Source organism: Pseudophryne corroboree, chromosome 2 (assembly GCF_028390025.1).
Source record: "Pseudophryne corroboree isolate aPseCor3 chromosome 2, aPseCor3.hap2, whole genome shotgun sequence".
Classification (NCBI taxonomy): domain Eukaryota; kingdom Metazoa; phylum Chordata; class Amphibia; order Anura; family Myobatrachidae; genus Pseudophryne; species Pseudophryne corroboree.
Genome location: NC_086445.1, coordinates 383589348 through 383601356, shown reverse-complemented (window position 1 = coordinate 383601356; position 12009 = coordinate 383589348). Strand labels below are relative to the sequence as shown.

The following is a 12009-nucleotide window of genomic DNA, read 5'->3' as shown; positions in this document are numbered from 1 at the left end:
TTATTTTAGATCTTCTGCAAAACACACAACACCTGTCTCATAATGCATTTATGTATGTCTCTTCATTATTGTATTTATTTATAAATATATCTAGGTATTCCAAATGATGCATCATGTTCATTTTCACATTTACAGTGCACTCATTGTATTGTCTATAGCACATCTTTCTCAATAAAAACCAAGATTCCTTATCAAAAGCAACAACACAATTTTAACCATGTTAGATAATCAAGTCAGCTTTTAAATGTTGTCATGAATATTACATTAACCTTACCGGCGCCTAATGATGATTCAGAATTGTATCTGATCATGAGTAAAAAGACAAAAAAAAATCATGTCTTCTAGTTTAGGTTAAAATAAAGCTTTTGATAAAAAAAAATGTGGAAAAAAAAATTGAACTCCTCCTACTCTATCTGTGCCTGCAATTCAGAGCCAAGCACAGGGAGTGAAAGACAGGGAAATTTATTTCGAATGCACATCAGTGCTTGAAGCAGCAGGGAGAGTGAGAGCAGGGGAAGAGGATCTGTCTCTCTTTCCACCCACCCACCCACAGTAATCATCTATTAAGGGGATCTGGATTTACATCAGTTCTGCTGTGTGATTTGGAACTGCTGGTTAAATAAGATTGCACAGATCACTGGGGATTGATGGTAATAATATTGACACTTGCAGAGGGGAGTTTATATCATCATCATTCAGGCTTGATTGGGTGATGTTTGTTGTGCTTGGTGCTACAACTGCAGTCTTTTAGTATCATGAATCCTGCCTTGGCTTTTGATGCTCTACAGATCCACCCATCCTCATAGCAATCAAGTGATAGGCAATGTTTTTTACTTCGGGGATCGTACATGTCTCCCTGTTATAAGATTAGTTTTTTGGCCTCCTGTGGGATTTCTTTAGCTTACTTTCATTTGGCTGCATGCTGGAAAGGAAAATTGCACACTTTGGGAATAGCCCAGTGTTGATGTAGTTCTAACCATTAATCTTAACCTCATCTGAAAGCGGAAAAAAAAAAAGATACAACACATCTCTCTAATTGAGGAGTCTCTAAAGAAATAAACCACGCAAGGAAATAAAAGACTAGGAGAAGATAGGAAAATAATCATTTTCTATGGTTAAATTGGTACCCTTGCTCTGGAGAACTGATCACAATCTCTTATTATGCAACGACAAGGATTTCTTCGTTCTCAGGGTGTCTAAACTGCTGGATTGCTTTTCGCCCAAATCAATGTGGTTTCTTTGGAACATTTTCAGCAAAGGAACGCATATGCTGCAGTGTCTTTGTGGCAAGAGTCTTAAGAAAAACAAGAACCCAAGTGGTAAGCAACAAACACTATACATTGCATGATTTTTACTTTAACAATGTCTCTTGCTTTCTGCTGAGGAGCACTAAATCTTTAAACAGATTAGGAAAGAACACAATCTTTTAAAGAGGCCGATGCAATTTTCCTGCACCTTATGCCTGCATTTTTAAACTTAATTAGCTCTGAAGGATAAAATGTGATTCGGGTCTGCTGTGTGTGTTAATTTCCTAGAGGAGTGGCAACTTTGTGTGTCATGTTTCCCCCTCCTCTGAAGATCTCTTTAGTAAATACTGCAAATGCAGGTAGCTGGCATGTAAGCGCCTTCCAGTGTAAGCACTGACTGCAGTTGGTTAATATACGTCAACTGTGGCACTGGCATTCTGCAATAGTTTCTGATTAGCTTGCAAATATTCCAAACACGAACCACCTCTCAAAAGTGGGGGGGAAAAAATGAAAACACTGGCAGGCTGTTACTCAATTCTGCCTCTTCATAATACCCTGAGAGCATGGCAGTGCCATCCAGAGGGGCTCAGAGCCTAAGTGACCCTATTATGCAGATTTGTTTGTTGATGCATTATTTGTGTTTCATAAACATACAATATGTGATTTCTATGCAGCATCAGTAGCGCTTTTATGTGATGCAGTGGAAGCAGACTCTACGGGGTTAATATTTGCAGTACACTGTGTGAGCTTCCTCCAGTAGGAGATTAACAGCAAATTTTAGTCCCTTTTGTTTTTTTTAAAGCACACTTTATGCTTAGCTCCTCAATGCCCGTTCAAATAATAAAACATAGAACACAACCAGTATGTTCATTTTCACAGACTTGTGTTTATTTTCTGTAAGGAAATTGAGCAACGTGCCCCTGTATTTGTTTTTTCCCCATGGCCTTCGTTTATCTGCTGCAATGAGCACTGCCAGTGGGTTACATGATTATAATTAAATGTTTCTGTTGCATTCCTTTGGTTCTTCGTGACCTGCAATTCTTTTGGCTCTCAGTCCCATAAAGAGCAATGAATTCCTGGTTTGCCTATGACGTTGGCACTGCAGTGTAGTAGATCATAGCTTTCCTTTCTATTGTGACATCCTAACATCAACAAACAGCAGAACCTGTAGGGTCCAGCTTCGATTTTCTGCCCTTGGGATATGAAAATAATCTTCTAGGTGTTAATGTGTGCATGTTTCAATTGAAGTGCTCATTATTTGAGGGCATTTAGAGTGAGGCAAGGCTTTGCAGGGCTGAATTTTTCTAAGTGTGTGTTGTCATATCGTTCTGCAGCAAAGAGTACTTCTTAGAATACCAAAGAGGTTGAATTAACCTAGCTGTCTGGGTAAAATTGCTCATTGACTGCTTGCAGGTCTGAGGGACAATTCTTTGTTATGTGTTAACCACTTTGGAAGATACCAGCTACCAAAGACTCTCAATTACTGCAGTGAGGTATAAGAGGTTTAGATGTGTACCTTACCTTGACTTCATTAAGAAACAAGCAATGCATACCTCACTAGTATTCAGATGTCTTACATTGCTGGTCTTAGATGACTATTGCATTGTAAATACATGAGAAAGCCAAACAACACATTTTTCTTCTCATTTTATTTATCCAATATTCATCACATTTATTTATTTATTTCATTTTTTTGCAGTGATTTTATATAGGCCCTGCATGCTGAGAGGGAAGACTGTTAACTTTATATATTATATTGTTTCATTATACCTAAGGTACAATATGTACTCTCATGTGTGACGGACTGTACAGGTGACCACTTATCAGATGTGTATAGTTTATAGACAATGTGCTACAACTGCAGATACACATATCTGGGAGGAGGGGATGAATCCTTTCTGTGCACATGCACAGAAACTTCCAAACAGCTACAGCACCAGGATCATAATTACATAGATTAATCAATGTAAAACGTTGCTCTAATCATTCAGTAAGCCGATGTTACGTTTGTATACAGGGATAACATAAGAAATATATATATTTATTACACACAGACATATATCTCATTACATACAGTATACTATATATTAGCAGTCTGTTGTGCCCTCAGTGGAACTCCTGCAGTATTGCTAAGGCAGCTGAGGCTGAGAAGGGCTTTATTCCCAAGATACAGATCCTGAAAAGAATTTAATCAATTACCTTGGAGTCCAATGCAATCAATGTAATCCTTAATGCACAATAAAGAATTCCAGTGAGCGATCTATTCTATGGAGATGCCTCCACAGCAGTCGATTTTGGTTGTGAAAGATGTTCTGTGACTCAGTAAAACATGCCTTATTTATCACTTTTATTGCTGTCTGATTCTATCTATCTATCTATCTATCTATCTATCTATCTATCTATCTATCTATCTATCTATCGATCTACATCGGATATCAGAAATGATTGGATTAACAATGGCTTTATTATTTATTGATTTATTGTCCTTTCAGATAAATTCTATTAATCTGACTTCTTTACCTTTAAAACGGGCCTGCTTCATTACTTTTGTATTGTACTATGTAAGATGTCCAGATGTTTTTTGTTTTGTTGGGCTACTTTTCTTTTGAATTTGAAATCAAAGTACTGCAAACAAGCCACTACTGACTGTTCCATTTAGTGAATTGTGTTCTTTAAATCAGTCGGTACCTTTGATCTCATTAGATGTTTATTAAATATCCCAAGATACTACTTTGTTTGTAATCCTTTAATAATGAAGCAACGAAAAAACATAAATAGCAGCCGCTGTGTCCCACAGACAAACCATTTTGCATGGGATGGCCTATTGATGCACATCTGTTCACTGCCCAAGAGGGCCCCACTTTTTGTTCCATCTTCCAGAAAGGATGGTTAATTCATCTCATGCCACCTTTCACTAACAGCTGGACTGCCACCACAGTAATAGTTTTGCACTTCGATAAAACTGTATTTATTTTGCTTACTTATTTTAGTATGTATCTCTTGTACAGCATTTCCCCATGCAGAGAAAAAGTAATCAATTTTCTGCAGTGCAAAGCAATTTCACCAGTTGTACACACTTCAGTGTTTATCAGAAACACTAATATTTGGTATATAGTTTATATTTCAACTTGCATTTGTTGCACTATGTATTTGCAGATGAGAGTTTTGTTATTATTGTATTATATACCTATATGTTAGATCTTTTCATAGTCAAGAACTTTTCAGAAAATCTCATTTGTTGGTCAGTGATTTCAAATGGAGCAATGGGGGTAATTCCAAGTTGATCGCAGCAGGAATTTTGTTAGCAATTGGGCAAAACCATGTGCACTGCAGGGGAGGCAGATTTAACATGTGCAGAGAGAGTTAGATTTGGGTGTGGTGTGTTCAATCTGCAATCTAATTTGCAGTGTAAAAATAAAGCAGCCAGTATTTACCCTGCACAGAAATAAAATAACCCACCCAAATCTAACTCTTTCTGCACGTTATATCTGCCTCCCCCTGCAGTACACATGGTTTTGTCCAACTGCTAAAAAATTTCCTGCTGCGATCAACTTGGAATTACCCCCAATATTCTCAAAGTACACTTTCTATTAAAAGGAACATTACTGAATAGGTTTGGTTTGAGCTTCTGCAGCTTGTAATCATGTCAGGGATGCCTAGGAAGAAACCATAGTCTTTGCCTACGCAAGCGCCCACTTGGATACGAGACTGAAGATATATGTACAGTAGCATACTATCAGCTCAGGCCACTTTATCTGTGCGTTCTCTTAGGCTTGCACCTCCATCACTGTAGATGGAAGATTCTGATTGGTTCCCTCATGCACCTACCACACCCCTCCACAGCATTTATAAAGTGTTTTGGTATTTAGATGGTAGTGCAGGTTTAGAAATGATAGTCTTATGTTTTATAGTTTTATTTTTCATTATGGGGCTGATTCCCAGTCAAACGCGGTAGTGGCTGTACTTGCTGGCAGTCGTGGAAGCCTGATTTACTACTTTATGCTAACGTGGGGGGTCTTAAGTCTGCAAGTGGAAATCTGTTCCATCTGTTAATTTTACGTCAGCCGCTGCAGGTGTTGGCATTAATATTGGCACCTCCAACAGCCCTATGCTAGCTGCAAAAGATCCATCCGAAACAGGCTTCCCTTACCTGTACACACAGAGGTTTTGATACATACCTGTGACACTACCACAGGGCAGTTCTTTGCGCTTACATTGTTGTCACCCCAATGTCCAATCTCACTAAAACATAGATCCCAAGTTCCGTACGACTTAGAATAGGACGGACATAGACAGAAAGATGTAAGTTTGCATCTGCACATGTACTGCTGGCTAGAGATCCATCTGACTCAGAGTCAGGCACTATACTGTTTTTTTAATATTAGTTTATGGATATTACTTCACAATGTTTCATTATATATTGTGATTAGACCATTCATGCAGCAAGATTAACAATGAATATTTAGGCTCTTGAAAGACCGAAAACAATAAATAATTGTAGAAACACTGTCACTAATTGTTATTCTATTAGTAATATCCAAAATGTACAAGAATCCATGAAACAACATTTGTAGGTTTCTTAAATTGCTTCCAATGTAGTTTTTTTCATGTGTAAGCTTACCGCAGGTCTGCTCATGGATGAAACCAATCAGATTCTAGCTATTATCTTCTAGAAGGCACTAGATCAATTATAAGTACAATCTGATTGGTTGCTATGGGCAACATCTCCACTTCTAAAAACCCGCACTTTAGTAAATATACAAGTCTACATGTACTTGAAGTTTTAACACAGATCAGACAGAAGCAACCGTCACTCCTTACTAAAGATGGTGACAGCTACGATCATGTTGGCAGTTTATTGAGTTACTAGTTAACCGGATTGCGGGAAATTGAGCAAAAAACAATTATTGTGTATTCTACAGTGAGTTCATCTAAAGTTTACTGTACCCTAAAATTTTACTGTATTCTGAAACTGTTCGAATTTATTATATCAGATAAATTTAAGGCAGAAAAAATTGGCAAGTGCTTCACTGCCATGTCCAACCCAAAGAGAAAAATTTTGCGCTCCCTACTCTATTTCTATGGGGAAAAAAATCACGACTTTGTGACGAGTTATTCCTCAACAACCTTACCACTTATAAAAATTCTTCAACCTTATTGCACATCTACATCACACCAGAGGCGTAACTCTGGGAGGCAATGGAGGCATCTGCCGCCGGGCTCCTGCTCTGAAGGGGGGCGCCTCTCCTCCGATTCCGTGACACCATTCAATTAAGTTAATTAATAGCTGCCTATCTCTTTAGTGACCGACTTCCTCACTGGTCCCTGCACCTTACAAGTCACACCCTCTTTGTTATAGATACACATTTTACAAGTATCATACCCAGGATTAGAACCTACAACCTAGTACACAGGAAGCAGAAACCTCACTGATGAAGCTATATGCTCCTGTATAGGAAATATGAGAATTCTAACTATATGAAGTTACTTCTCTGACAATTTCACGTAACTTCATAAAGTTAGAGTTCTCATGCTTCCTATGCAGGAGCAAATAGCTCTATTAGTAAAGCGTCTGCCGTCAGTGTAACAGGTCATGGCTTCTAATCCTGGGTATGATTTAAAATAAAAAACAATGAATTGTATATAAATAAATAAATATATATATATATACATATATATGGGGGGGGCACCAATTTTTATCTTGCCTCCGGGCGACTGGGACAAACTTACGCCACTGCATCACGCACCCTATTGAATGACACATGAAGCGTCAAAATCGGTGTTGTCTTATGGAGTAGTTGCTCTCTCAAACAAATTGCTTAGCCGATTAAATATATAGATGTTTCATTCCTGATTCTGCATTGGTTGGTGTGTGACGTCACCTAATCTTCTTGCAGGGTCTGACTGTTCTCTGTGTCCAGGAACTGCACCAGTAAATTTTTATTCAACCTTTTTTACATTTTTGCTCTTCCTCCTCCACACAGACTGAATTTCTTTGGAAGTATAATAAGGACATTATGTTCCATGGATGGGTCAAGGTTTTAAGAATGTATGGGTAGCTCTGTAAAAATGTTATGGGATATTTATTCCTTTCTGCATCATTTAGACTTACAGGACATGAATATATCGGGTTCACTACGGCTGGCCGGCGGTCGGGCTCCCGGCGACCAGCATACCGGCGCCGGGAGGCCGACCGCCGGCTTACCGACAGTGTGGCGAGCGCAAATGAGCCCCTTGCGGGCTTGCTGCGCTCGCCACGCTACGGGCACGGTGGCGCGCTACGCGCGCCACACTATTTTATTCTCCCTCTATGGGGGTCGTGGACCTCCACGAGGGAAAATAAGTGTCGCTATGCCGGCTGTCGTATGCCGGCTGTCGGGCTCCCGGCGCCGGTATACTGAGCGCCGGGAGCCCGACCGCCGGCATACAGAAGACCACCCGAATATATCTATGAGCTTTTATAGCTAGGAACTTTACTTATATCCATGTTTAATGTGGTCATCACACTAAATGATAGCATAAGAAATGACACTGCAGGTCTGTAAACTGTATAAAAATACTGGGCTTTATGCAGTTGCAGAACTCTGAGTTCAGAGAAGTTTGTATATCGCCCAACTATCAGAGATCCTACCTAAGTGTGCCATGTTGCCAAGTTGCCTGTGGATACACCAGCCTGTGACGACTTCCAGTCCCTACGTTTCGGTGCACCCTATTCCATACCACCAGTTGACCCCAGAATAATAGCTAAACTCTTAATAATGCCTCTTTCTTGATCTTCCTGTTTAAGAAATCCTGTATTTTGCTGTTATGTTAGATCTGCCATATTTGGTGTCTGTTCTGATACTCTTTTTCTTTCTTTATGACCTTGGGGAATTTCAGTTATTAAATGATGTACCTCCTTGGGGAAATTGTGCAGTATTGTACTGCATTTGAACAAATTGTTACATATTCATTTATATATTTGCAGTTCCATCAGTGGATGTAAGCACTCCTGAAATTCTCTTCTACTGACTAACTGCTATGTATGCTCTGGATGTTGATCATTGGGTCGATCTGAAATAGGTTGACCTGGTCAAAAAGCCTACAGAGTCAGTAGGATGACATGAAATAGGTAGATACTACAAAAGGTCGACAGAAGTTCTTTTGGGGGGGGGGGGTTATATCATTTTTAACGCTTAACAACCTGTAAGCCAAATTAGTGTCATGTCAACCTTTTGAACCTGTGTAACTTAAGCACTGTCGACCTTTTACATGCTGACCTATTGACCTTTTGTACCTGTCACCTAATCCACTTCGACCATATGGGGTTGACCTATTTACTGTTGACCTATCATCCGGATACCACATTTTTCATATCTCCTGCCTTTATAGGCTGTATTTTTCAAACCTTCCTTTCCATAACATTACTGCATTTTCAAGACAATTCTCTGTATTGCATTTATCCTGGCTACTTGGAAACAGTCAATTAGGTGCGAGTGTGTGAAACATGCATACATCAGATGAATGCGTGCTACTGAGAAATGCGAAATCCTGTTAGAAATGCTTTTTTGCTAGTTGTAGTTGCTGCAAGGTTGCATGATGTACTGCAAAATGTGACATGGGAGAAGTGCATGCACAACTGGGGAAACCATCATGCACCCCAAATAAGTGACAGCAGAGATAGCAGGACTATATAGAAGGCAGTTGTTAAGCGTCATTTGATACCAGTTGTTCTACTTGGTGCAACTTTACTGGCTTTGTGGGGAACACGTTTGGTGCATGGAACTTGTCTTCTAATAACACCGCATTTCCCCTATAGACGCCTAATGGTGCAAATGAAAGACTATCTTTGACAATATTACACTATTGTGTTTTTTATTTGCTGGTGTTTTTTTACATGTATTTGGAGCTTTCTTTGAAATTACGAAAGTTCTGTGGACATCTGTTGATAAGTATTTGAATCATGCTTTAACAAAAGTATTAGCACATTTTTTTATTAAAAAAAAAAAAAAATTTTTATATATATATATATATATATATATATATATATATATATTACATAAGTTATATTGACACATGTTTTCTGACAAATTGCTGCTTTGACTATATTTGCGCCCTAAGGTTTGTGTCACTTACCCTTTACCATATAGAAGGCTGTTAGTGGCCATAAGGAAAGTACTGGAAATTTTTTAAAAGCATTAAACGGCTGATCTGATGCTGTGCCTTTCTTATACTTATTAATGTATTGTATACAAGACACTTGTGGAATGTACTACCTTTACCCTGTATCACTTTGATAACTCAATAAAAATAATTTGAAAAATAAAACAAAAGCAGCTGATCTTTACACTTTTTATTAATGGTTGAAAATGACCTTTATAGTAATATTTCAGTGTTTTTACACAGGTTTGTAAAATGTTGGAATAAATACTTTTACCTCTCATCTGCAAGTTCAAAAACCCCTTCATATCAATACAACACCTCCACATACCTAACTCACATCATTTAACCCATTATTGAGCTTTTAGAGATATTCACCTCAAAATTGACATTTTATTGTCCAAATTATACTGTTTAAACTTCTCCTAGAGTATAATTATAATTTACATAGGGGGGGGGGGATGCACTAGAGATTCTGCGCAGTGTCCCGTCATTTTTAGTTTCATCTAGAGAGTCAATGCTAGTTTGTTATTTGATTGCAAATGTGCGAGTTTGCCATAAGAAACCAACTCTCAAGGGCCCCCTTGTGTTCTGTGGATCCTGCCTTTCCTGTATCCATTATTCCTTCATGTCAGACTTAATCTATTTGCCTTGACAGTCTACTATTCTGCCCTTATGATTTATATTTCTTATTTCTTTTCTGTTATATTTTGTATGTTGCCTTCTTATTAAGTTCTTATATTTTCTCTTTTATATTAAGTTTAGCTATATATATTTTGTGTATGGTTTTCTATACTCATGCTTGTACTTTCTGTACTCGTGCTTAGTACTGATCTCAGATAAGAGGCTCTGCCATTTTATTGACTGTTTATAATGTGAACTGTGGCACCTACTAACAATATTGTTAGGGATTAAGTAGAAGTGATGATGATTTCAAAGGCTGTGGCTCAGATGACACTTTTCAGTGGCTGGAAGAGGGAGCAGACAAATTAAGTGGTGATCAGAGAGCAATTTCATTAGAAAAGCCCACTAATTACCCCTCCAGTAAACATTACTTGTTAGAGAACAGGGAAGGTTAGCTGCATACACCCTGCAGTACAGAGTTGGCCCTAAGCACAGGCAAAGGGCCAGCTCAGCTTGACAGTGGGCAACAGCAGTTTGCGGGGCACCTGACCGGCGGACGGCGCGGTGACTTCAGCTGCATACAATAATCGGAGCTCTCAGCTCCAATAGGGCAACAGTTCATACAGCTGAGCCAGCAGAAGCGCCGGAGCGGGGAGCAGAGACAGTGGGGACAGTAGCAGATGTCGGTAACAAAAATGGCCACTGGTCCTGGAGAACTGCTAATGCATTTACTTAACCATAGCATCTCCTCCTAACCATGGGCCTTTGTGAAGATTGCGCTTCACAACACTCCCTATTTTAAATATGGGGGGTGGGGGAGCCAATGCTCTTGCTGGTGCAGAGCACTAAAATGTGGATTGCTATAGGTGAGGGGTGATTGGTGTTGCTGGCTGCCGCTGTGATCTGTGCTGCTGGGTAATGTGTGCTTAGTCAGAGGCGGAACCAGCCAAAATCTTGCCTAGGGCATCAAATTGGTTGGGGCTGGCTCTTATGTAGTTACTCCTTTTGTTGCAGAAACAGTCCTGTGCTGTGCAGCCTAGACAACAACAGACACTAAAGCTGGGATCAACACAAGTTCCAGAAAAATATAACACTCTCACATCTTCAGTTTATATGGGTGTGGATTTAAAGATTGACAATGAAAAGGTCAACAATGACTTGGTCGACACCAGATGGTCGAAATTCAGTGGTACACAGACAAAAGGTCGACAGGGTCAAAAGGTTTACACATGAATGGTGGACAGGGTGAAAAAGTCGACATACAAATGGCCGACCTTTTTTTTTGTTATTTTGGCTCAAATCTAACCCTAACCGCCCCTCCTGTAGCCTGACCCTAACCGTTCCCCAAGTGCTTGACCAGAAAATTTTTGAAAAATCATGTGTCAACCATTGCCGTGTCGACCTTTTGAACCTCTCAACATTTTAAACAAGTCGACCTTAGTCACTGTCGAGCAAGCAAGTGTCGCCCTTTTGACTGTGTCGACTTATTGACTGTCAACCATTTGGTGTCAGTGTCACACTAATGACAGTCAACCTTTTTATTGTTGACTTTCCATCCGGTTACCGTTTATATTTTATGGAGCAATAGTGCAGGCAGCTGCTATACTCTCAGGGAAACAAAGCTCGCATTTTATTTGAGATTTTGGATATTGGCACTATGATGATCACTTAATTCTTAATTCTATTTGCATCTGCTCCAGCAATTAACGATACAACTGTTCTGAAGTAATGGGTGATCAAAGGGATATCTTTAGATTGTTTGTGTGTCTAAAGGTGTGTACACACGGTGAGATTTCTTCTTTTGATTTTGACTATGTAGTGAAAATCGCAAGGAAATCACAAGGTGTTAGGCAGCTTGCGATACCGATTTAAGGGAAATCGCATAGTCAAAATCGGGCATAGCAAGGATCTCACCGTGTGTATGCACCTTAAGGCTATGTACACATCAGAAGGATGTGTATTTCAGACGATCTACCGATATATCACGCAGCTATACACA

General features: G+C 39.3%; 1 protein-coding gene across 1 annotated transcript in view; it reads left to right on the top strand.

The window, feature by feature from the left end:
* Positions 1-441: 441 nt before the first annotated feature.
* FGF14 (fibroblast growth factor 14) overlaps positions 442-12009 on the top strand; it is a 900283-nt gene continuing 888715 nt past the window's right edge. The window contains exon 1 of the mRNA XM_063953249.1: positions 442-1319. Coding sequence (XP_063809319.1) covers positions 1112-1319 — 208 coding nt within the window. The 5' untranslated portion in view covers positions 442-1111. The remainder of the gene's footprint in view (positions 1320-12009) is intronic.